The sequence below is a fragment of the Apus apus genome, chromosome 5 (assembly GCF_020740795.1).
Source record: "Apus apus isolate bApuApu2 chromosome 5, bApuApu2.pri.cur, whole genome shotgun sequence".
Classification (NCBI taxonomy): Eukaryota; Metazoa; Chordata; class Aves; order Apodiformes; family Apodidae; genus Apus; species Apus apus.
Genome location: NC_067286.1, coordinates 30,719,557 through 30,736,438, shown reverse-complemented (window position 1 = coordinate 30,736,438; position 16,882 = coordinate 30,719,557). Strand labels below are relative to the sequence as shown.

At 45.7% G+C, this 16,882-nt stretch overlaps 1 protein-coding gene across 6 annotated transcripts in view; it reads right to left on the bottom strand.

Moving 5' to 3' along the window:
- The window catches only part of ACTN1 (actinin alpha 1), an 89,716-nt gene that overhangs the window by 13,828 nt on the left and 59,006 nt on the right, over window positions 1–16,882 (bottom strand). For 3 of the 6 annotated variants that reach the window (XM_051621102.1, XM_051621104.1, XM_051621106.1), the window contains exons 7-12: window positions 12,541–12,622; window positions 10,853–10,938; window positions 4,183–4,275; window positions 2,804–3,034; window positions 2,167–2,314; window positions 1,429–1,579 (exon numbers count right to left, since the gene is read on the bottom strand). In XM_051621102.1, the coding sequence (XP_051477062.1) occupies window positions 1,429–1,579; window positions 2,167–2,314; window positions 2,804–3,034; window positions 4,183–4,275; window positions 10,853–10,938; window positions 12,541–12,622 (791 nt within the window). Of the gene's footprint in view, window positions 1–1,428; window positions 1,580–2,166; window positions 2,315–2,803; window positions 3,035–4,182; window positions 4,276–9,450; window positions 9,537–10,852; window positions 10,939–12,540; window positions 12,623–16,882 lie in introns of all 6 variants that reach the window. The other 3 variants (XM_051621103.1, XM_051621105.1, XM_051621107.1) reach the window with 1 other exon arrangement.

The following is a 16,882-nucleotide window of genomic DNA, read 5'->3' as shown; positions in this document are numbered from 1 at the left end:
ACCTACTTTGCTGCAGAGCCAGCAATGCAGATGAAAGAACTGTTTTTGAAAACCTGGCTTGTAATGCACCTGAGCTGGACCTCTGCTGCTGGGGAGTGGAATGTGCCATCCCCCCAAAGACACCTGGCACAGGCAGCTGCAGTGTCTTCCTCCAGCCTCATTCCATCTCAGAGGAGAAAAGAGCTCAGCCATGTTTTTTCAGGGCATGGCCTCTTTGCTGAGAAGGAGGATGGCTTTTGGAAGGACGGAAGAACCTGCTGTTGTCACACTTTAGAAGAAATCACCTCTCCCCCAGCCTAGGGCCCAGCCTCCCCTGTTGCTCTTAGAGCTGCAGCTGCTTTGGCTGGCATGTTGCATGTGCTTTGGAAGTGGCACATCAGCTAATGCTTGCTGGCTGGCCAGCCTAAGTTTTAATCTTACTGACATGGAGGATTGCCTTGAACCCTCCTCCTGTTTCAAGGTCAATCCTCCACCAGACAAGGGAGCAATTCTGTAAATCTGTGTTGTTAAAGGAGATAACAATCCTGATTCAGCAATCCTGATACTTTTTAAAGAAAAACAGTCCTTCAGCCCAAGAGTACTGACTTTGCCTAGACATTAACTTGAGATAGGCCAGTGTGATATATAAATATTTTTAAAATAGGAAGCAAAGTCAAAGCCAAGTTGTTCAGACTTTTTTTGCCAAGAGGCATACAGGGATTCAGAATCTCTCTCCCTCTGCTGCAAAGGTCAGCTCTTTACCTGACTGCTATCCTGAGCAATCAACCTCTCGCCCTGAGGAGACCCCATTTCTCCTGGTAATTTGCATCACCCGTCACTCCAAGAAAAGGAGTGGAAGTGATGGTTTCCAAGGCTGGGGAAACTGGGAGGGAGCTGGGGTGTTGTGAGGATGCCTTGGAGCAAGTGCTGACCAGAGTGTATGTGGTGCAGTACTCCCGAGGCAAAGGGACTGGGTGGGCAGCAGAGGCCATGATGGGCTTAAGCATCAGCAGATTTTTTTTTCCCACCAGAATAATGAGGATTTTTTTGATAAAAGAGAGCAAACAGAGAGCCTGATTATCCTCTGCTACTTCTTTTGCTTCCTGTAAAAGTATGACAGAGTTACAACTCTGAAAACCTAGCAGGCACCAGCAGCAGGTCAGACTCTTTAGGAAAGGGTTGACAGCAGCATAAGGAGCTGGAAGAGGATGGAAACTTGGCTCGGGGGTATCACACTGCTGCTCCCTCATCGGCACCCGCCACTCAGCCGCTTTCTGGCCTGCTCCTCTGGTGCATCCGGATACTGGAGAGCGGTATCCTAGACACTGTTTGGAAACACTGGGACTTCCCAGCATTTTTGTACAGGGATTGATTTGTGGCTCTCCAGAGGGCAAAGCTGATTAAGGCTCTCTGGCCCCAAGGATGGGCTGTGTGCTGGGGTGCCCGTACTTCAGCTCTTGCGCAATAGCAGCAATCTGTTCCACGCGGTCTTGGTGTGCAGCCAGGTCGCTCTCAAAGGCCTCGTGTTTCTTCAGCAGGGCCTTTATCTCCGAGAGGGTAGCGGTTTCGTAATCCTTCTGCTGCAGCATTGCTTCCTTACCTGGGGAGGGAGCCAAAGGACAAGGGAATGAAGGAGAGGCTCCAATGCCCCTCCCCGCCCCCCCCGGCCACCGAGGCAGCCCCAGGGGCCCCAGAAGGGGACCTGCCCCTCTCCAGACACCCTGCCCGAGCCCTGCCCTCACGGGTGCTGCCTAGAGATGCACAATTCCCACTGTCAAAGCACAGCGTGCGGGTTTGCCACGAACAACAGACAGGCACACGGTGCAGCTCCAGCCAGGGCTGTCACAGCTTACGCTGGACTCATCTCAGTATGTGCAAACTGAGCTGTGCTGGTTCTGTAAATGGCAACCGCAGCATTTACTGCATGGCAGCTTTTCCTCTGCTCTGTAGCTCTTTCCTATCCAAAGTTCTTACTTGGCAACATGAGAGAATGCTGATGAAGCCACATGATGTAGCAGAACAGAGATCAAGCTGATTTTCATGCATTATTTTCTAGTAAATAAGAAATGAACATAGCATTCTCGAGAGGAAAATCTCATGGAAGGACCTAAGCAGGATCCATCTCTTCCTCCCTGTATGACCGAGAGCAGAATATCAGGCAATCGGAAGCATGTAGGTTGGCATTACCATCTGTCCAGGACTCATGAATGGATGCTTTCTGCCGGAACTTCTCTGCCAGGTGATCCAGCCTCTCTAGCCTCCGGATCTCATTCAACAACCACTCCTCATAGCCCTTCTCAGCCTGCTCTAGGCCACCCCAGGCATTGTTTATATCCTAGAGACAGGAGCATGAGAAGAAAAGGCAGGTTAGAAGATGGGAGGAAAGATGTATGTCAACATTAGACTTCATGAGATACATGGCTCCAGTTGATGGGAAGGAGTGGATGTGGGCTTTTGTCTGCGTTATGCAGACAAGTCAGGAAGACAAAGTCACAGACTTAAGGTAAGCCGGACTAGCAGTGTCAGGATATACCTGCCTGCAAGAGAGTCCCTATCGAAACACTTCTCCACATGAAACTGGAACAAAACTCAACCATTTCGCAATTAGAAAAAAACATCCAGACATCTTATAAAGGCAGGAGCAACAGAGTCTGGTTGAGATACAGAGAAGCAATGATTGCTTGATCTTCTCTTATTATTGCCCTACTGAACTATATTCTGCAGGGTTCCTACCACAGAGTAGCTCACTCTGAAGGTGCGTGTGCCCTACCCACCAATGGGCAGAGAAGGCATGGCTGGGGTATGAGCAGTAACCCCCACTCACCGAGACCATTTTCCCTTCTGAAGGCATGAAGGCTGGCCTGTTGCTGAGCCGCAGCTTGGTCTGCAAGGTGTTGAAATTGATCTCCAGTTGGCACTTCTCTTGGACCTTGGGGGGCTTGTGCAGGCGACGGTAGTCCCGGAAGTCCTCCAGTTTCTGCTGCATGGCTTGCATGGTGTTCTCTGGGGCCCGGTTCTCCAGCCAGGGGATGGTGCGACGGATCCACTCCAGAAGCTGGGAAGAGCAATGATAAGAAGCCTTGGACTGAAAATCATGTTAAAACTACAGGTGCTCTTCCGATCTCATTAGGGACCACTTACTTTTATGTTTGCTGTTAGACTCTGCCACCAGCAGAGCTTGTAAAGAAGAGTTGTTTGGAAGTCCTTTTTTTTTTTAATGAGCAGCCCACTGCCCACCACACTAAGTAGGTACTGCTTGTTGCAGCACTGCCAATCCAACATGCTTAAGACACTGCTTCTGCATAACCAGGATCAAACTACATCCTCAGATCACACTAAAGCCTTTTTTGGAATTTTGCTAAGCTGCTGCATAACTAAAGGATGCTTTAAGTCATTATCTCCAGAAAGGTCTGACAGGAGAAATCAAGTTCTTTCCCCCATTTACACTTTTCCCACTCTAGCTTCCTTGAAGTCAGTGTTGCTCTTTGAAGAGCCATCCTCAATAAACTTATATGGGAAGCTGGTAAAATGCTAATACAATGATCAGTCTGTAGTGTGACTGGGGTAGTGTCCCATGCTTTTCAGACCAGGCTGAAACCAGGCTCATAGGCTGTTTGCCCTTCTGTTTTCCATCTTCCCTTCCTTACTTATCTTCCACAAAGAAACTCCAGTCCACACTTGGTCACTTCTGTAGTTTCACAGCTCTCAGTCTGTCAGCCTTCTCAGTTAACCAAATCAGCCTCCAGCTTGTATCTTAGACAGATTCTTTCCAAATATCAGCAAATGCATTTTTCTTTCATCAAATATCTCCTAATTTCCATTCTTTCCGATCCAATTCCTAACTGCTGCAGTATAACAGCATACAATTTGTATGAAGGGTGTTACAAAGTAGTATAGTCCTGAGTTAAAGTAAGTTAAAGCAGCTTGACTTTTCCTTTAATTTTAGCATTTCTGTGGCTGCTCTTAATAAAGTGAAAAACTCAAAGCTGCTCTATGGAAGCTTTCTGTTTTAAAGTACATCGCTCTTCCCTTTAAGGTAAGTTCAATTTTTCTCAAAGTTTAAAAGTTTAATTTTTCTCAAGCCATAAGGGGAAAAAAAAAATCCAGGGAAACATGGGCCAATCGCATTCCCCAAGGTTAGTTACCAGCATGATTCCTTTCCCCGTACCACCACCAGAAACCAACAGCATCGTGGACACCTACATCACTGGCCAGTTTTTCATAGTCTTCCATGAGCTGTTCGTTTTCCTGGTTGACTGCCAGCACCTTGCAGATACGATTTGCTGCTGTTTCCGCCTGATGAAGAGAGGGAAAACAGAAGAAGGTACAAGTGTGAAAAAAACAATAAAAATCAACCAACCAAAGCTTGTAGCTTAGCTTTCTGCTACATATCTGCAGGTAGTCTCCTACCTTCCTCTTGCAACCTGTCTGTGCTTCCAAATGTCTGTCCTGACCTCTTAGCTTTCCATCTGACCTTCTATAATAATTTATTTTTCCCTTCTCAGGTGAATAGATGCCTTCAGAGAGTCTCAGCTTTGCTGAGTCTACCCTATGTGTTGTGAGAAAACCACATTTTTATGCCTTATCTGAAGCTGCTCCTACAGGGCACTGTTGTTTCCTACTAGAGGGACCCTGGCTGGCTTTTTAAAAAGACAGGGAATTTCTGCTACCACCTCCACTCCCCTCACTAGCATTCAGAGCTGCAACACCAGTAACTGAGTGCTGTCAAGCTGATGAGCTTTTACCCCAGAAAAGAAGTACCTAAACAAAGCTAATCCGCAGAATGGGCTTTGGAAAATTCCTAACTTTGTTTGGAAGATAAAGTGGTAGATACTCCTCTTAACATTAAACTCTTCCCAGCAGAGCTGTCTTCCAGCTTTCCCTTTATTTATGGCACTCATTACAGGGCCATCTCCTCCAGCATCTTGCCACATGACATCTACCACATATTCAGGGTCTCATGGTCCAGCTGAGAAAAGGATGTAGTTTTGGGGCATTTTTGGTTTGTTGTTTGTTGGGGTTTTTATTGTTTTTGTTTTTTTTTTTTTTTTTTTTTTTTTTTTTTTTTTATTAAATTTATTTATTTCCCCATTGTGGGACCAAAACATTGTTCTCTGCAGGGAGATGAACATCAGTTTGGAACAAAGTAAGAATCAGAAAAAAAACCAGCTATGAACTCGGGAGCAGTCAGCCTGCCCTGGAGTGCCATGCATGCGTTTGGCATGGGGAACATACAGCAGGCTGATCCTTGCACAGCATGTGTCTGTGGACATCAGCTCTTTTTATCATGATCATGGTGGGTGCCATGCCACAAAGCCTCAGAAGATGTGCCCCTGCGGTAAGTGTCAGGTGATTGCTCAGCACCCTCTTACCACAGCATTGTGTGGTGCCTCGGGAAGGTGCTAGAGCTACCCACATGAAGTAGTCCTCCTTACAGAGGCTAAGTGGAGATGAAGAGGAGAGGGCACATGGCAACACTAAAACAGACACATTGCAAATGCTGTGTCCTGCCTCAAAACTCTGTGTGGGATTGGTGCCAAATGAAGTTTTGCTGAGCTTATAGCTGGCAAGTTTCACCCTTTTTCTATTTTTAAAAGGCCTTTTATTGTCTGTTTATTCAATCTTCAAGGCCATTTGAGAAAAATCCTCTAATTTTTGCAGATGATGCAAGACAGCAAGATCCCAGGGGATCTGGCAATCTAATTCGTTTGTAAGAAGCTGTAAGAACATATATTCAGTCATCTGTCCCTTCACTAAAGAGGGCCAGCTAGCAGATACACAGATACTAGTGCCGGGGGTTGGAACTACATGATCTTTAATGGTCCCTTCCAACCCAAACCATTATATATTAACTGATTTAAAACACATTAGAGGGACCTGTATGGGAAAAAGTGCAATTTAACTTAAAAAAAAAAAAGTGTAAAAAGTTCAAACAATGGTTCCATTTAAGAAAGCTTTTACTTTGATCTGTTTTAAACATAAGTTTGTACTTTAATGGAGTGCTTTCTGATATCCAGAGAAAACTTTGTAGACATAGGACAAAACAGTATGTCAAAAAGACACTGCCAGAGCCCTACCATGATGTGACTGCAGGGAACTGGTGGTGGCAGATCTGTCATCCCAGGAGAAGAGTTCCCTGCACATGCTTAACTCCTCTCTTTTCACACTGCAGCAGCCAGCTGTGCAGGTGGGACCCCGTTTTGCATAGACATATTTACATGTATCCCACAATAGACCTCCTCCAGCTGCCCAAGTGTTTAAATACGTGTGTATGCATGTATGTGTGTTGAACACCTGTCCAAACACAAAAGCCCTCCCAATGTCAGCACTTACGATGTTATTTGTATTATCCTAATGGCTGAAGTGTGGAAACCTTCCCTCCCCTACCAGTACTTGCCAACTCCAGACTGCCCTGTGCCACAGCATGCTGCTGCAGCAGCAGGAAAGGCTCTGTGGCCACTATCACCATTAATGTCATGAGCAATACCTTACACTCGCTGCTAATGAGCTGATCTGTGGTGATGGCAACCTCAGTGAAACACTTCAGGTAAAACAAGAGGGGCACACTAAGATGTTTACATGAGACCAAGGCAGCTCCCCCCACACCTTCACTAGTGGAGTGGAAAAAGCCGTTTTGGCTTCCCCACACTGCTAAAGGCAATGATGCACTTAGGATGCTCGTGCAGGCTCCAAAGAAGCCAGGATGCCCACAAGGCATGGAGCAGCACTGAGAAGCAGCACCACCCTGGAGTCCAGAAGCTGCACATCTTTACTCACAGAGAACCTGTGTGAGCTGATCAGCTTCAGTGCAGCATCGTGTTGACACACTACTTTGCACTCAGACACCGTGGGGAGAGCAAGCCCAGGGCAATCTGCTCAATACCACACTGCTATGTGATATGTATGGTGGACTCAAAGTGGAAATCTCGATAGCCAAAGTAGCAGTAACTTCTCAGCCTTGTGTATTTGCTGTACTTCTCAGCCCTGACTTGGATGGCTTAGGGTGGAAGTGGAGTTAGCTGTCTTGCTAGCTGATGGATCCAGGTATCTTTGCTGAGGAGGATCACACAGGAAGGCACTTCCACAGTGCACTACATAGGGAAGATGCTTGCCTGTTGCTGTCCTCTGGCCTCAGAGGACCACTCCAGAATACTGTATGCCAAACGCAATCTCTTAATAAAATGGCAAAACGTTAATTAGAAATGTTCACCCCAGAAATCACGTTTACAAAATATTAAGCCAACCAATAGTTGCATGCACTTAGTGTGAAAGACAGAAGCAGTTAGAAAACCAGCAAACCAACCAAAGTATACTTACAAATAAAAAAAATGGCATAAAGAAAAAGCAGCCATCTACACACACATGGCAGGCTGGGGACCCTGTACCTTTAAAGGCTCAGTATAAGAGAGTGAAAGAAGCACAAAGCAGCTCATGGGACTTCCCCTTCAGGACTGGTGGCAGTAATGAAAAATCTGAATGAAAAATGGAGTGATATCACAGTAAGTCACCTAACCGTGCATGAAGTGGCAACACATTACAATCTGGGCTGGGGCTTGCACTCAGTAATCACTTTGCATTTGCCCAGGGGTTTGAATCTGTCACTAAGCAGCTGGCTAATGTACGACTAAAGCAGCTCCAAAAAGGAGTTGTGCCCCTCCTGCCAGGGCACATCTGAGTTGCTGGCCCACCAGGACTGCTAAAAAATTAATACATTATTAAATCTTTAATCTTCCCTATAAGCCAGTTAGACTACATAGGATTGAAGCTTTAATAACTAGGAAGCTCCGTCTCCACTTCTTGCCCCAGCTACCCAGTTCAGGTCCCAAGGCAGTAAAAGTTTTCAGTTATCCCTGGAGACCTAGCACCCATCTAAATTGTTGATGAGAGCATGGGACCTGCTGAGCAGGTTTCCAAGTAATGAAACGGGAGCAGAGAGAAGAGCAAGGGATCGGCAAGGGGCACAGCTCCTCCTGCAGCAGGCCAGAACCCTCCTCATACTGTGGTTTGCTGTTTCCTCAATCTGGAGCTCTTCAGGTTAAGCAGACAGCATGGAGCAGTCCTTCAGGAGTACCTGGCAAACAGCAGGCTTTATAACAGGGCTGGCATGAGTTCTGAGACTACAGTCTTCCTGGGCAAGTATGAGCTGGCTGGAGCTTGCAGCCTGGTCTTAAGGGTTTCAAACTGTTCACAAAGCAGGTAAGTCATGACTCACAGATTAAGCCAAATGGGCAAGTCTATTGCACTGCTGTGAGATGTATTCTCAGTTCCTTGGAAACAAGACAGTATCATGTAATTTATATGAAACATGGCAAGGAACAAAAAGCCTGAACTAAAGAGCTGCTCCCTGGAACCTACTGCCTGCATTTGCCCTCTGAAAGCCAGCATCAGCATGGTATCTTCATCATCAATGCCACCATGAGCACTGCTTTGTACAAGAGATGGACTCTTCCTGGAGTCAACTTAACCCTCATGCTGGGCAACACATGGACTGTGTCTCAAATAGAAAAGACCTAGTGAGAGAAAGAAGTAGTGGCTGGAGGAAACAGGGAGACTTTACATGTGTTCAAAACATGAAGGATGCTGACTTCAACTTCAGATTTCATTGTTCCAAATCCTACAGTCTGAAATCAGTAGTGATCTTGTGGAAAGGCCCAGCCAGACTATGGCATGTGAGGAAAGGATGGACATTTTTCTTCTATTCCAAGGACTGCAGGGAAATTGTGTTTTGGAGGAAGTTTACCCAAAGACTGTGACTATTCAGCTCTTCTGAAGACAACTGTCCCAATGCCAGGCAAAGAGACTTTGGAGTAAAGAGGATGAAGGACTGAAGTGATTGGAAATAGGCAGAGTAAAGAGAAACAAATCATATAGGTGGTCTGGGATACAGAAGAGAATGACTAGGAAGAAGCAAGAAATGGAGAACTGAGTGGGTTTGGGAACACTCAAGGCCTGGTAGGAATGGACTCTGTGGCTGAGGCACAGAAGTGCTATGTAACCAGCTAACATGATTCAGCCTAGGATAAGATCACTGATGTAGTGGGGGCTGAGTGTGGAAGGCCGGATGGCAGCTCAAGGGGGACAGGCTGAGATTTCCTGGAGTAGGCTGGTCTGATTTTGGAACTTCTGGAGGCACATTGGCTGGCCAGGATGGTGCCCACTAGTCACTGAAAGGGTCCTGACTCTGTCAGAGGAGACATTTATTCGCCTTTTGATGCCAGCTTTACCAAATGCTTTCTCCACCACTGGGGTGTGAAACTGGAGGGAAGGAGCAGGTTGAGTCTGTTTGAAAAGACATTTACATCATGCCTCCAGCAAGACTACAGATGGCACATCCAAGAGCATCACTGGATGCCCTGGGCTTCCCTGCAAATGCCCTGGGGCAGATGGGGCTCTGGCACGTTTCTCCTCAGTGGAGAGGAGTGATGGGCAGTGCAGGGAGCAGGGAGGGGGTTGTTAGCAGTAAAGTCTCACCTTCTGTGCCCCTGAGAAGGCGTGGTAGTAACATGAGACATAGGTCATTATGGCCTTCTCATCCGGCCTTAGCGTGCCTATAATATCTGTGCAGAGAAGGAAAAGAGGTTGAAAGGATAAAGTAAGAAGCAGCACATAGAATAAAACAAAACAGTCATGGGTGGCGTGAGAGAGGGGGAGAAAACTTCCCATCATGCACTGCAGGACAGGCCAAACAGATTTCCATGCGGAGAGCTGGGAATTTGGATCAGAAGGTGGCTAGCAGTGCTGGCTTGTGGCTCAAAGCGGCACCCCTCCCTCCCACCCCCCTCACCCAGGGGGGTCCCAGGCTGAGGATCTGGGCTCGGCACCTTCCCAGCTGCAGTCGGGGGCTCGGCCCAAGGATGCACACAGGCTGTGTGGAGGTCTGAATGCTGGTGTTCAAGGCCTCTCTGTACACCCAGGAGCCAGAGATCAGAGCCTTCCTACGCAGTGCACTCCCTGCACAGTATCTGCTCTGCTGCAATATGCACTGCCTGTTCCTACAGCACCCAAGTACAGGTGGCTGCTTGACTTTGGCTAGAGGTGTTTCCAAGGTTTTACCCACAAAATGTTTTCCTTAAGTGACTCCACTACCAACAGGAAAATGGCTAAGCCAGAACACTGCAAGGACTCAGCTGCCTGATATCCAGCATGGTGGGTGAGGAAAGGGGAAAAAAAGAAACAAATTAACAAAACCAGGCATCTCCGTCATGATAAGCAATGCTTTGTTTGCAAAATCTCGACAGACATACTTGTTAGATGTGCTTTGTAAGCCCCAGGTGAACTGGGCAGCAGGTTCAAGACCTTTAAGCAAGGGTGTGGGACCCTGCAGCATACATAAGGTAAAAGATAAAGCTCTGGGTATGCATTTGAACCCTTCATAAAACCACTGAGTCAGCTCTGTTACTCCATCTTTGAAAAAGAAAAAAAATTAAAAAAAAGGTATCAGCATTGTTTCCAGTTGTTGCAGGCTGCAGTGTCCTGCTAAGCAGGGCATCCATGCGGTGGTGGTCTCTACCTTTGTGAGACCAAGTGCCTTAGCTCATATTTCCCAGGAACAAGGGGTGCAGGTCCTTGGCCATTTGGAAGGCAAATGGAGAAGGCAGAGCTCCCCACACCCTTGGATTTTAGTGTGTACCAAGGTGCTGGCATATCCAAGTGCCACTGCAGGTACCACTGACTATAGGGAAATGGGACTCCTGCCTCCCGTGTGCCATGTATTACGTCTGGGGCACCACTTTGAACCAACAGCCAACTCTACCAAGAACATAATAATAAAGATGCTCGTAGCTAGAGAGGAAAGAGAGGAAAAAAAAAAGGTTTGGACATTAGCAACGGCACCAGGTGTGCTCTGTGGAGGGAGCTTGGGATCCTGTGATACCTTCTGGGCTCCTGAGAAGGCGTGGTAGAAGCTAGAAACATAGGTCATGATGGCTTTCTCGTCAGGACGGGCAGTTCCAACAATGTCTGTCAAAAAAAACCTCACGTTAAGAGCATTATCAGTTGATGGGAGGAAAGCAAAGGAGATGGAGAACCACAACTGTTCAGGAGGCCCATTGGAGTATATGCTTGTCATAGCAACTCCACAGGGCTTCCCAGCACTCCTCAGGAAGATGCCTTTCTCTCAGAAGCCAGGATCACCCTCCTGGTTCCACTCTCTCATGGTAAAATTGTTTCCAGGGTCTGGCCAGGCTAATGCAGTCATATGTCATCATGTCTCATGTCACAGCACTTCCCCATCCTGAGAAAAAATTACTGTGATCGGTGGGTTGAAGCAATCTAAACTGGCAGCATGTTTGACAGGGCTTTTATAGACATACTATACCGCAATTCCTCCATGCAGTTCTTCAGGAAAGATCCTTTCTCTCTTCCTTTCCATGCCCCTGTCCTCCATTTCAACACAATGACAGCTTGAATTTCAAAAAGCCCTTTCTTTAGTTTCAGGAGAAATTCAACACCGCCAGAGATCAGAATTAATGGTGTGGAGAAATGCACATTAGCTCCACTCCATGAGGGAGGAGAGTGATCAGGAAAGAGTAACGGGAGCTCCTACAAGGGGCCCTCTTCATCACTGTTAGCTTGACTGAGATCTGAAGCCAGATCCACTTATTTTGGAGGTAGCTTTATTTCCTACAGAATGGCAGGAAGCATTTGAATCTACTCCAGAAACCTCATGATTTTCCATGACCTCAGTATGATGAATGCAGGGAAAGCAAGACTCCATCTCTGGGGATGGGAAATACTAGCTAAGAATATTGACATCCTAGTTACCCAAATACAGGTTCACTGGGTTCAGCTGTCCCTATCTCCCACCATTCCCATAGATTCCTCTCACTCCCTTATTTAACAAAAAGCCTTTGACTGCTTCTCCTGTCCAAACCAACCCTGAAAGACAGCTTCTACCATTGAAACCTGCTGGCTTCAGGCAAGCAGCCAACAACCAGTGAACTATTTCAGGCTGTTGTTTGTACTCCAGAGCTACAGACTTGAAAGTCTATTGCCAAGCTGGTCCTGACAAGGCTTTGAAAAGTAATCTTTTCTGTCCCAATGGCCTCAAGGAAGCAGTCATGGTCAGCGGCAAAAGCATCTCTGAACAACATGGATCAGGGATCTTCATGCCCAGCACCTCTGAGTAGTCAAGAAGCTGCTTATAATACTACTATCATGCCCACAAAAGGAAGATCACCAGCAATGTCAGAAAGAGCCCAGAAAAAAATTCTGGAGCAAAAGGAACACAGTCCTACACCATAAATAAACTTAGTATTAAGTTCAATTCTTGAAAGAAAACACTTCAGTCTGCAGTGGACATAGCCAGGTGTTACTCATCTCTACCCATGTCAATCTCAGGTTAAGATCTTCACACCAGACTCAGAAGACTGAGTGGCAAAGGAGGAAGAGGGAACCAGAACACGGGATTCATTATTCCACTGTTTTTTCCCTACACATATAGTATGTGGTAGTGGTGCAATCACTCAAGTTACTAAGTTCTTGTACAATACAAGTCCACCTAGAGTAAGTGGAAAAATTATTGAGAAAAAGCAAGTTAAGAGCCACTGGGTTCTACTTTACCTTCTGCATCCAGCATCTTGGGAATATCCAGATACTTCTCAGCCACATCAAAAGCTGTGTTTAGATTAGTGAGAGGGTCATCCTGGGAAAGAAACAGAGAGAGCATCAGCATCAACTTGTAACACAGAAATTCTGTACACAGAATTTCTCTCAAAAGAGAGCTATTGTGCTTGGTTTGGTTCAGGTAACTGTGCTGTCCAGACAAAATTATGTGTGTATCCTCATGTAGCAGGATGAAATAATTAGCTTCCTTTTGAAAGCATAGCCTGGAGACTCATGATATGATAATTAACATATATACACTCAGACCAAGAAAAACTACATTTTATCTTGAAGCTAGTTTAAAGTAAAATTAGCTTCACATTCTACTGATAGTAAATGGCCATATCTCACATTTACATCTCAGGCTTATATTAGGTCTGCAACTGCCATTTTAAAGAACTGCAGAGTAAGTATCTGCTAGAACATCTAAGCAATACTGAAATAGTAACATCTGCAACGGGCACTGTCCTCAGCTGGTGTGCAGTTTTTTGAACACCAGTTGAGTGGGAGGAATGGAAATGTTTTAACAAATCTCTACTAAGTAAATATATATAAAAGTACCCATTTTGTCCCAGTACTGCTTTTTCTACTAGGTACCTAGTACATTTCTATTCCTCTAGCTGTAAACGTGGTGCAGCAGGATGCACTTCAGATACAGACATCAATACACGGTAATCAAATTCTAAACAAAGTTAAATGTGACTTATCAAATCATGAGTCATATCACAAAGGTAACTAGATTTTAAAAAGCCACACAAGAGAATACGAAACACAGATGTCATTGGAAAGGAAAGACCTCTGCAAATTGTTTCCAGCTTTCAAATATAATGATCAGTAACAAGACACCTACCATACACCAACCTGTATGAGACCCTCATAAAAGCCTGATTCCTGTATATCCATCATACTTATTCTGAAGGATCAATCCACTTAATGGATGATAAATGACATTTGCACTATCAGTTTCTACTGTTGAGACATGTGGCTTCTGTTGGAGGAAAGGCTGTGCATAAACTGCTAGAGTTTAGTTATCATGTTTTCCAAGTGTCTTTTGGGGCAGAGGAAGGATGGGGTGGTACTCTCTGTATTGTCACTTGTGCAACTCACACTGAGACCCACCTTAAAAATTAGGAAATAAGGAGTATAATTATTTCACCTTCTTTGTAAACTGGCATCCATGTTCTGTTCCTTTTCTGTCTGAGTTCATGTGCCTTTGCTTATTGCATTGACTTGGAAGATTAAGCTGTGCCTGAACTCTAATCAACAGGCAATTTCCTTTGAACACACCCAGCATGAAAGATGAAGCTAGGCAGGCTTGGGCAGACAGGGTATGGGTGGGCAGAAAAGTTCCTTTACGGCACTGGTCATTATGTAGCTGTCAGATTACAGCCTTCATGAAACAGGAAAATGAGCCACTCTGAAAAGCAGTTTCCTGCAGCATTTCCTAGGAATTAATGCATGTGTTGTGTTGGCATCCCATATCACCCATATTCCTTTGGGTGAGTATCTCCAGTAGCCAGCAATGTTTCACCTACCCAAGTAAATCACACACAGAGGCCATCAAAACAGACAACCAGTGATCTGTGTTTAGTCCACTGGGACAAGTCAATGTTAAGCAAGGAAATGTAGCACGGGCACGCTGTGATAAAACCACCTCCCACTTCAAACAGAACTTTATCCCTATATAATACACTTCCAGTGGTCACTACACACCAGATACATCTATATCCATTTCTTCAGAGTATAGCAGTGGTGCAGGCAGGGGATTTTTAATATTCTCCAGCCACAAGGAACCACACTATGCCATGGAATGAGAGGCTAGTACATTTCATAGAATCATAGAATGGCTAGGGCTGGAAGGGACCTTAAGGATCATCTAGATCCAGCCCCCATGCATGGGCAAGGACACCTTCCACTGGATCAAGTTGCTCAGAACTCCATCCAACCGGTCCTTGAATACAACACTTTCAGGGTTGGTGCTTCCACAACTTCCCTAGGCAACTTGTACCAGTGTCTCATCACCCTCCTAGTGAAGAATTTCCTCCTAATATCTAATTTACATCTCTCTTCTTCCAGTTCTATTCCACTAGCCCTTATCCTCTCACTTCATGCCCTTGTACAAAGTCCCTCCCCAGCTTTCCTGTAGGTGCCTTCAGGTACAAGAAGGTCACTATGAGGTCTTCCCAGAGCCTTCTCTTCTCCAGGCTGAACAACCCCAACTCTCTCAGCCTGTCTTCATAGGAGAGGTGCTCCAGCCCTCTGATCGTTCAGTCTACCTGTCTCCTGTACCTGCTGTGGAGAAACCTCTATGAACCTGAAGTGTAACAAAAAGCCTTATTTGAAGAGGTGAGACTAGCTGGTATGTAACTTGTTCACTATGCGCAGACAGGGCCTTAGCTCAATTTATGAAGAAAAAGTAACAGCCTTTTTTTCCCCCCTCAAGTGCAGGAGCATCCAGAAATGCCAAGAGGCAGCTCTCTTGCCAATTTTTCCCATATGGCCCATATGCCATTTTCTACTTCTGGAGAAATGTCACTACTGTGTACCAAATTTCAACATACACTGACCATAATAACCACTATGGCATTGCTAATGCCCTGACAAGAGTGTTTAATAATAACACAGACCCTTTCTTAGCACAGATCCATTTGAATGAGCTGCCTGAAGATCTGTCAGCCTCTCCTGGAGGAAAGGGAGGAGCAAACTGACTGCAGATAGCCTTCCTATCAGTTTGCAAGTAACAACACCAGAAGCAGTGTTGTCAAAGGTTAAAAAGAAATTCTAAGCTGGAAGTTGGGAGAGGTTTCCTGATAGGAAAACTTACTGGGTTTGGGCACTCCCAAAGGAAGAGCTGGAAGTCTTAACATGCTGGAAACTGCAGACTCACCTAGTGAAGCCAGCAGACTTCTCCTTCACATGCAATAAAGATTTGTGATCACATATGCTCTTGGGGAATGAAGCTAAATATAGTGCTACTGAAAGCAAGCTACTAAATTCCAAGACCCGCTTTGAGATTAGCAGAGGGCTAAACCCAAGTAAGACCCTGCTCCCTGTGGGAAAAGCTTTAACCCTCATAAACAGTGGAGCTGCTCATCACAAAGGTGACAGGTCTTTGTGCAAGAGATAGGGTTTCCCCGGGGACTTGTCCAAGACTACAACAGGGTCTCAAGCCCTATGAAATTCCTCCAAACTCCACCACTTTCAATTCCATTCCATCGTACACCAGCTAATCATTATTTCAAATCACCTGTTGCATTTGGCTCCCAAGTAAAGGGATAAAGTAGTAAAGACGGCCTGGGAGCTCCAAGCCTTGCACTGAAGCACCGCGGCTGCAAGCACACTTGAGGGACCCAAAGGCAGCAGAATAAACAGAAGCCAAGTCACCTGCTCCCTGACTCCTTCCACAACTGAAACACACACCCTAGAAGAGCATTGACACAGATGAGGTTCTGCCAAGATGCCTCAATTCCCACACTGTTTATATGAACATAGAAAGGACAGAGACATGAAGAGCAGCAGCAACTTGCCAAGCTCTAGCTGGGCCAACCTTGAGGAAAACTACAGTTTTAACAGATGTGGCAGATAGTAAATCTGCCCTAACCAGATGCCCACATGACACGTTCTCTGCTTTTACTGACTAAAGAATAACACAGCTCCACCTCTTTCACCACAACCCTAACTCACATGGGGAGTCTTCTCTCCTCCTCCAGCTATTTTCAAGTCCTTGCAGCACACAAGGTTGCCATGGCAATTATTGCAGTGTGACATAAAAAACCCCACCAAAATCTTCTATTAGCTAGCAATCAGGAAAGGAGATGAAGGGGGAGAAAAACTGAGAGCAAGCATTTACTATGTCTGCCAGGGTTGAAGATAGTAGGAAAGAAATCCAACTGGTACACCTTGTGTTTTCAGGAATATCCATAATAAATGCATCCAAAAATGCAGTACACAAACCATGTTTCTACATGGATTGTGGCATATGAGGGGGTGTCTGAGCCATCAGTCAACCATTGTACTTGATAAAAAGATCTTAGACATGGCCCACAGTGGACCTACAGTCAGGGCTAAAAGGAGGAAGAAAAACCCCATCTTCTGCACATCTCTCACACACAGACTGTGAGCTGAATATTGAGACCTTATCTATAGTGAGCTGAACAACTGCAGATAGACCAGCACTGAACAGAAACCATCTAGCCAAATAAGTAGCTGTGATGTCAGGGAATCACTGTCACCAAGCTGGGTGGACTTGTGTCTTTTATTTTGGGGCCAGGAATATACCAGCAACTTCAGCTAGGCAGCA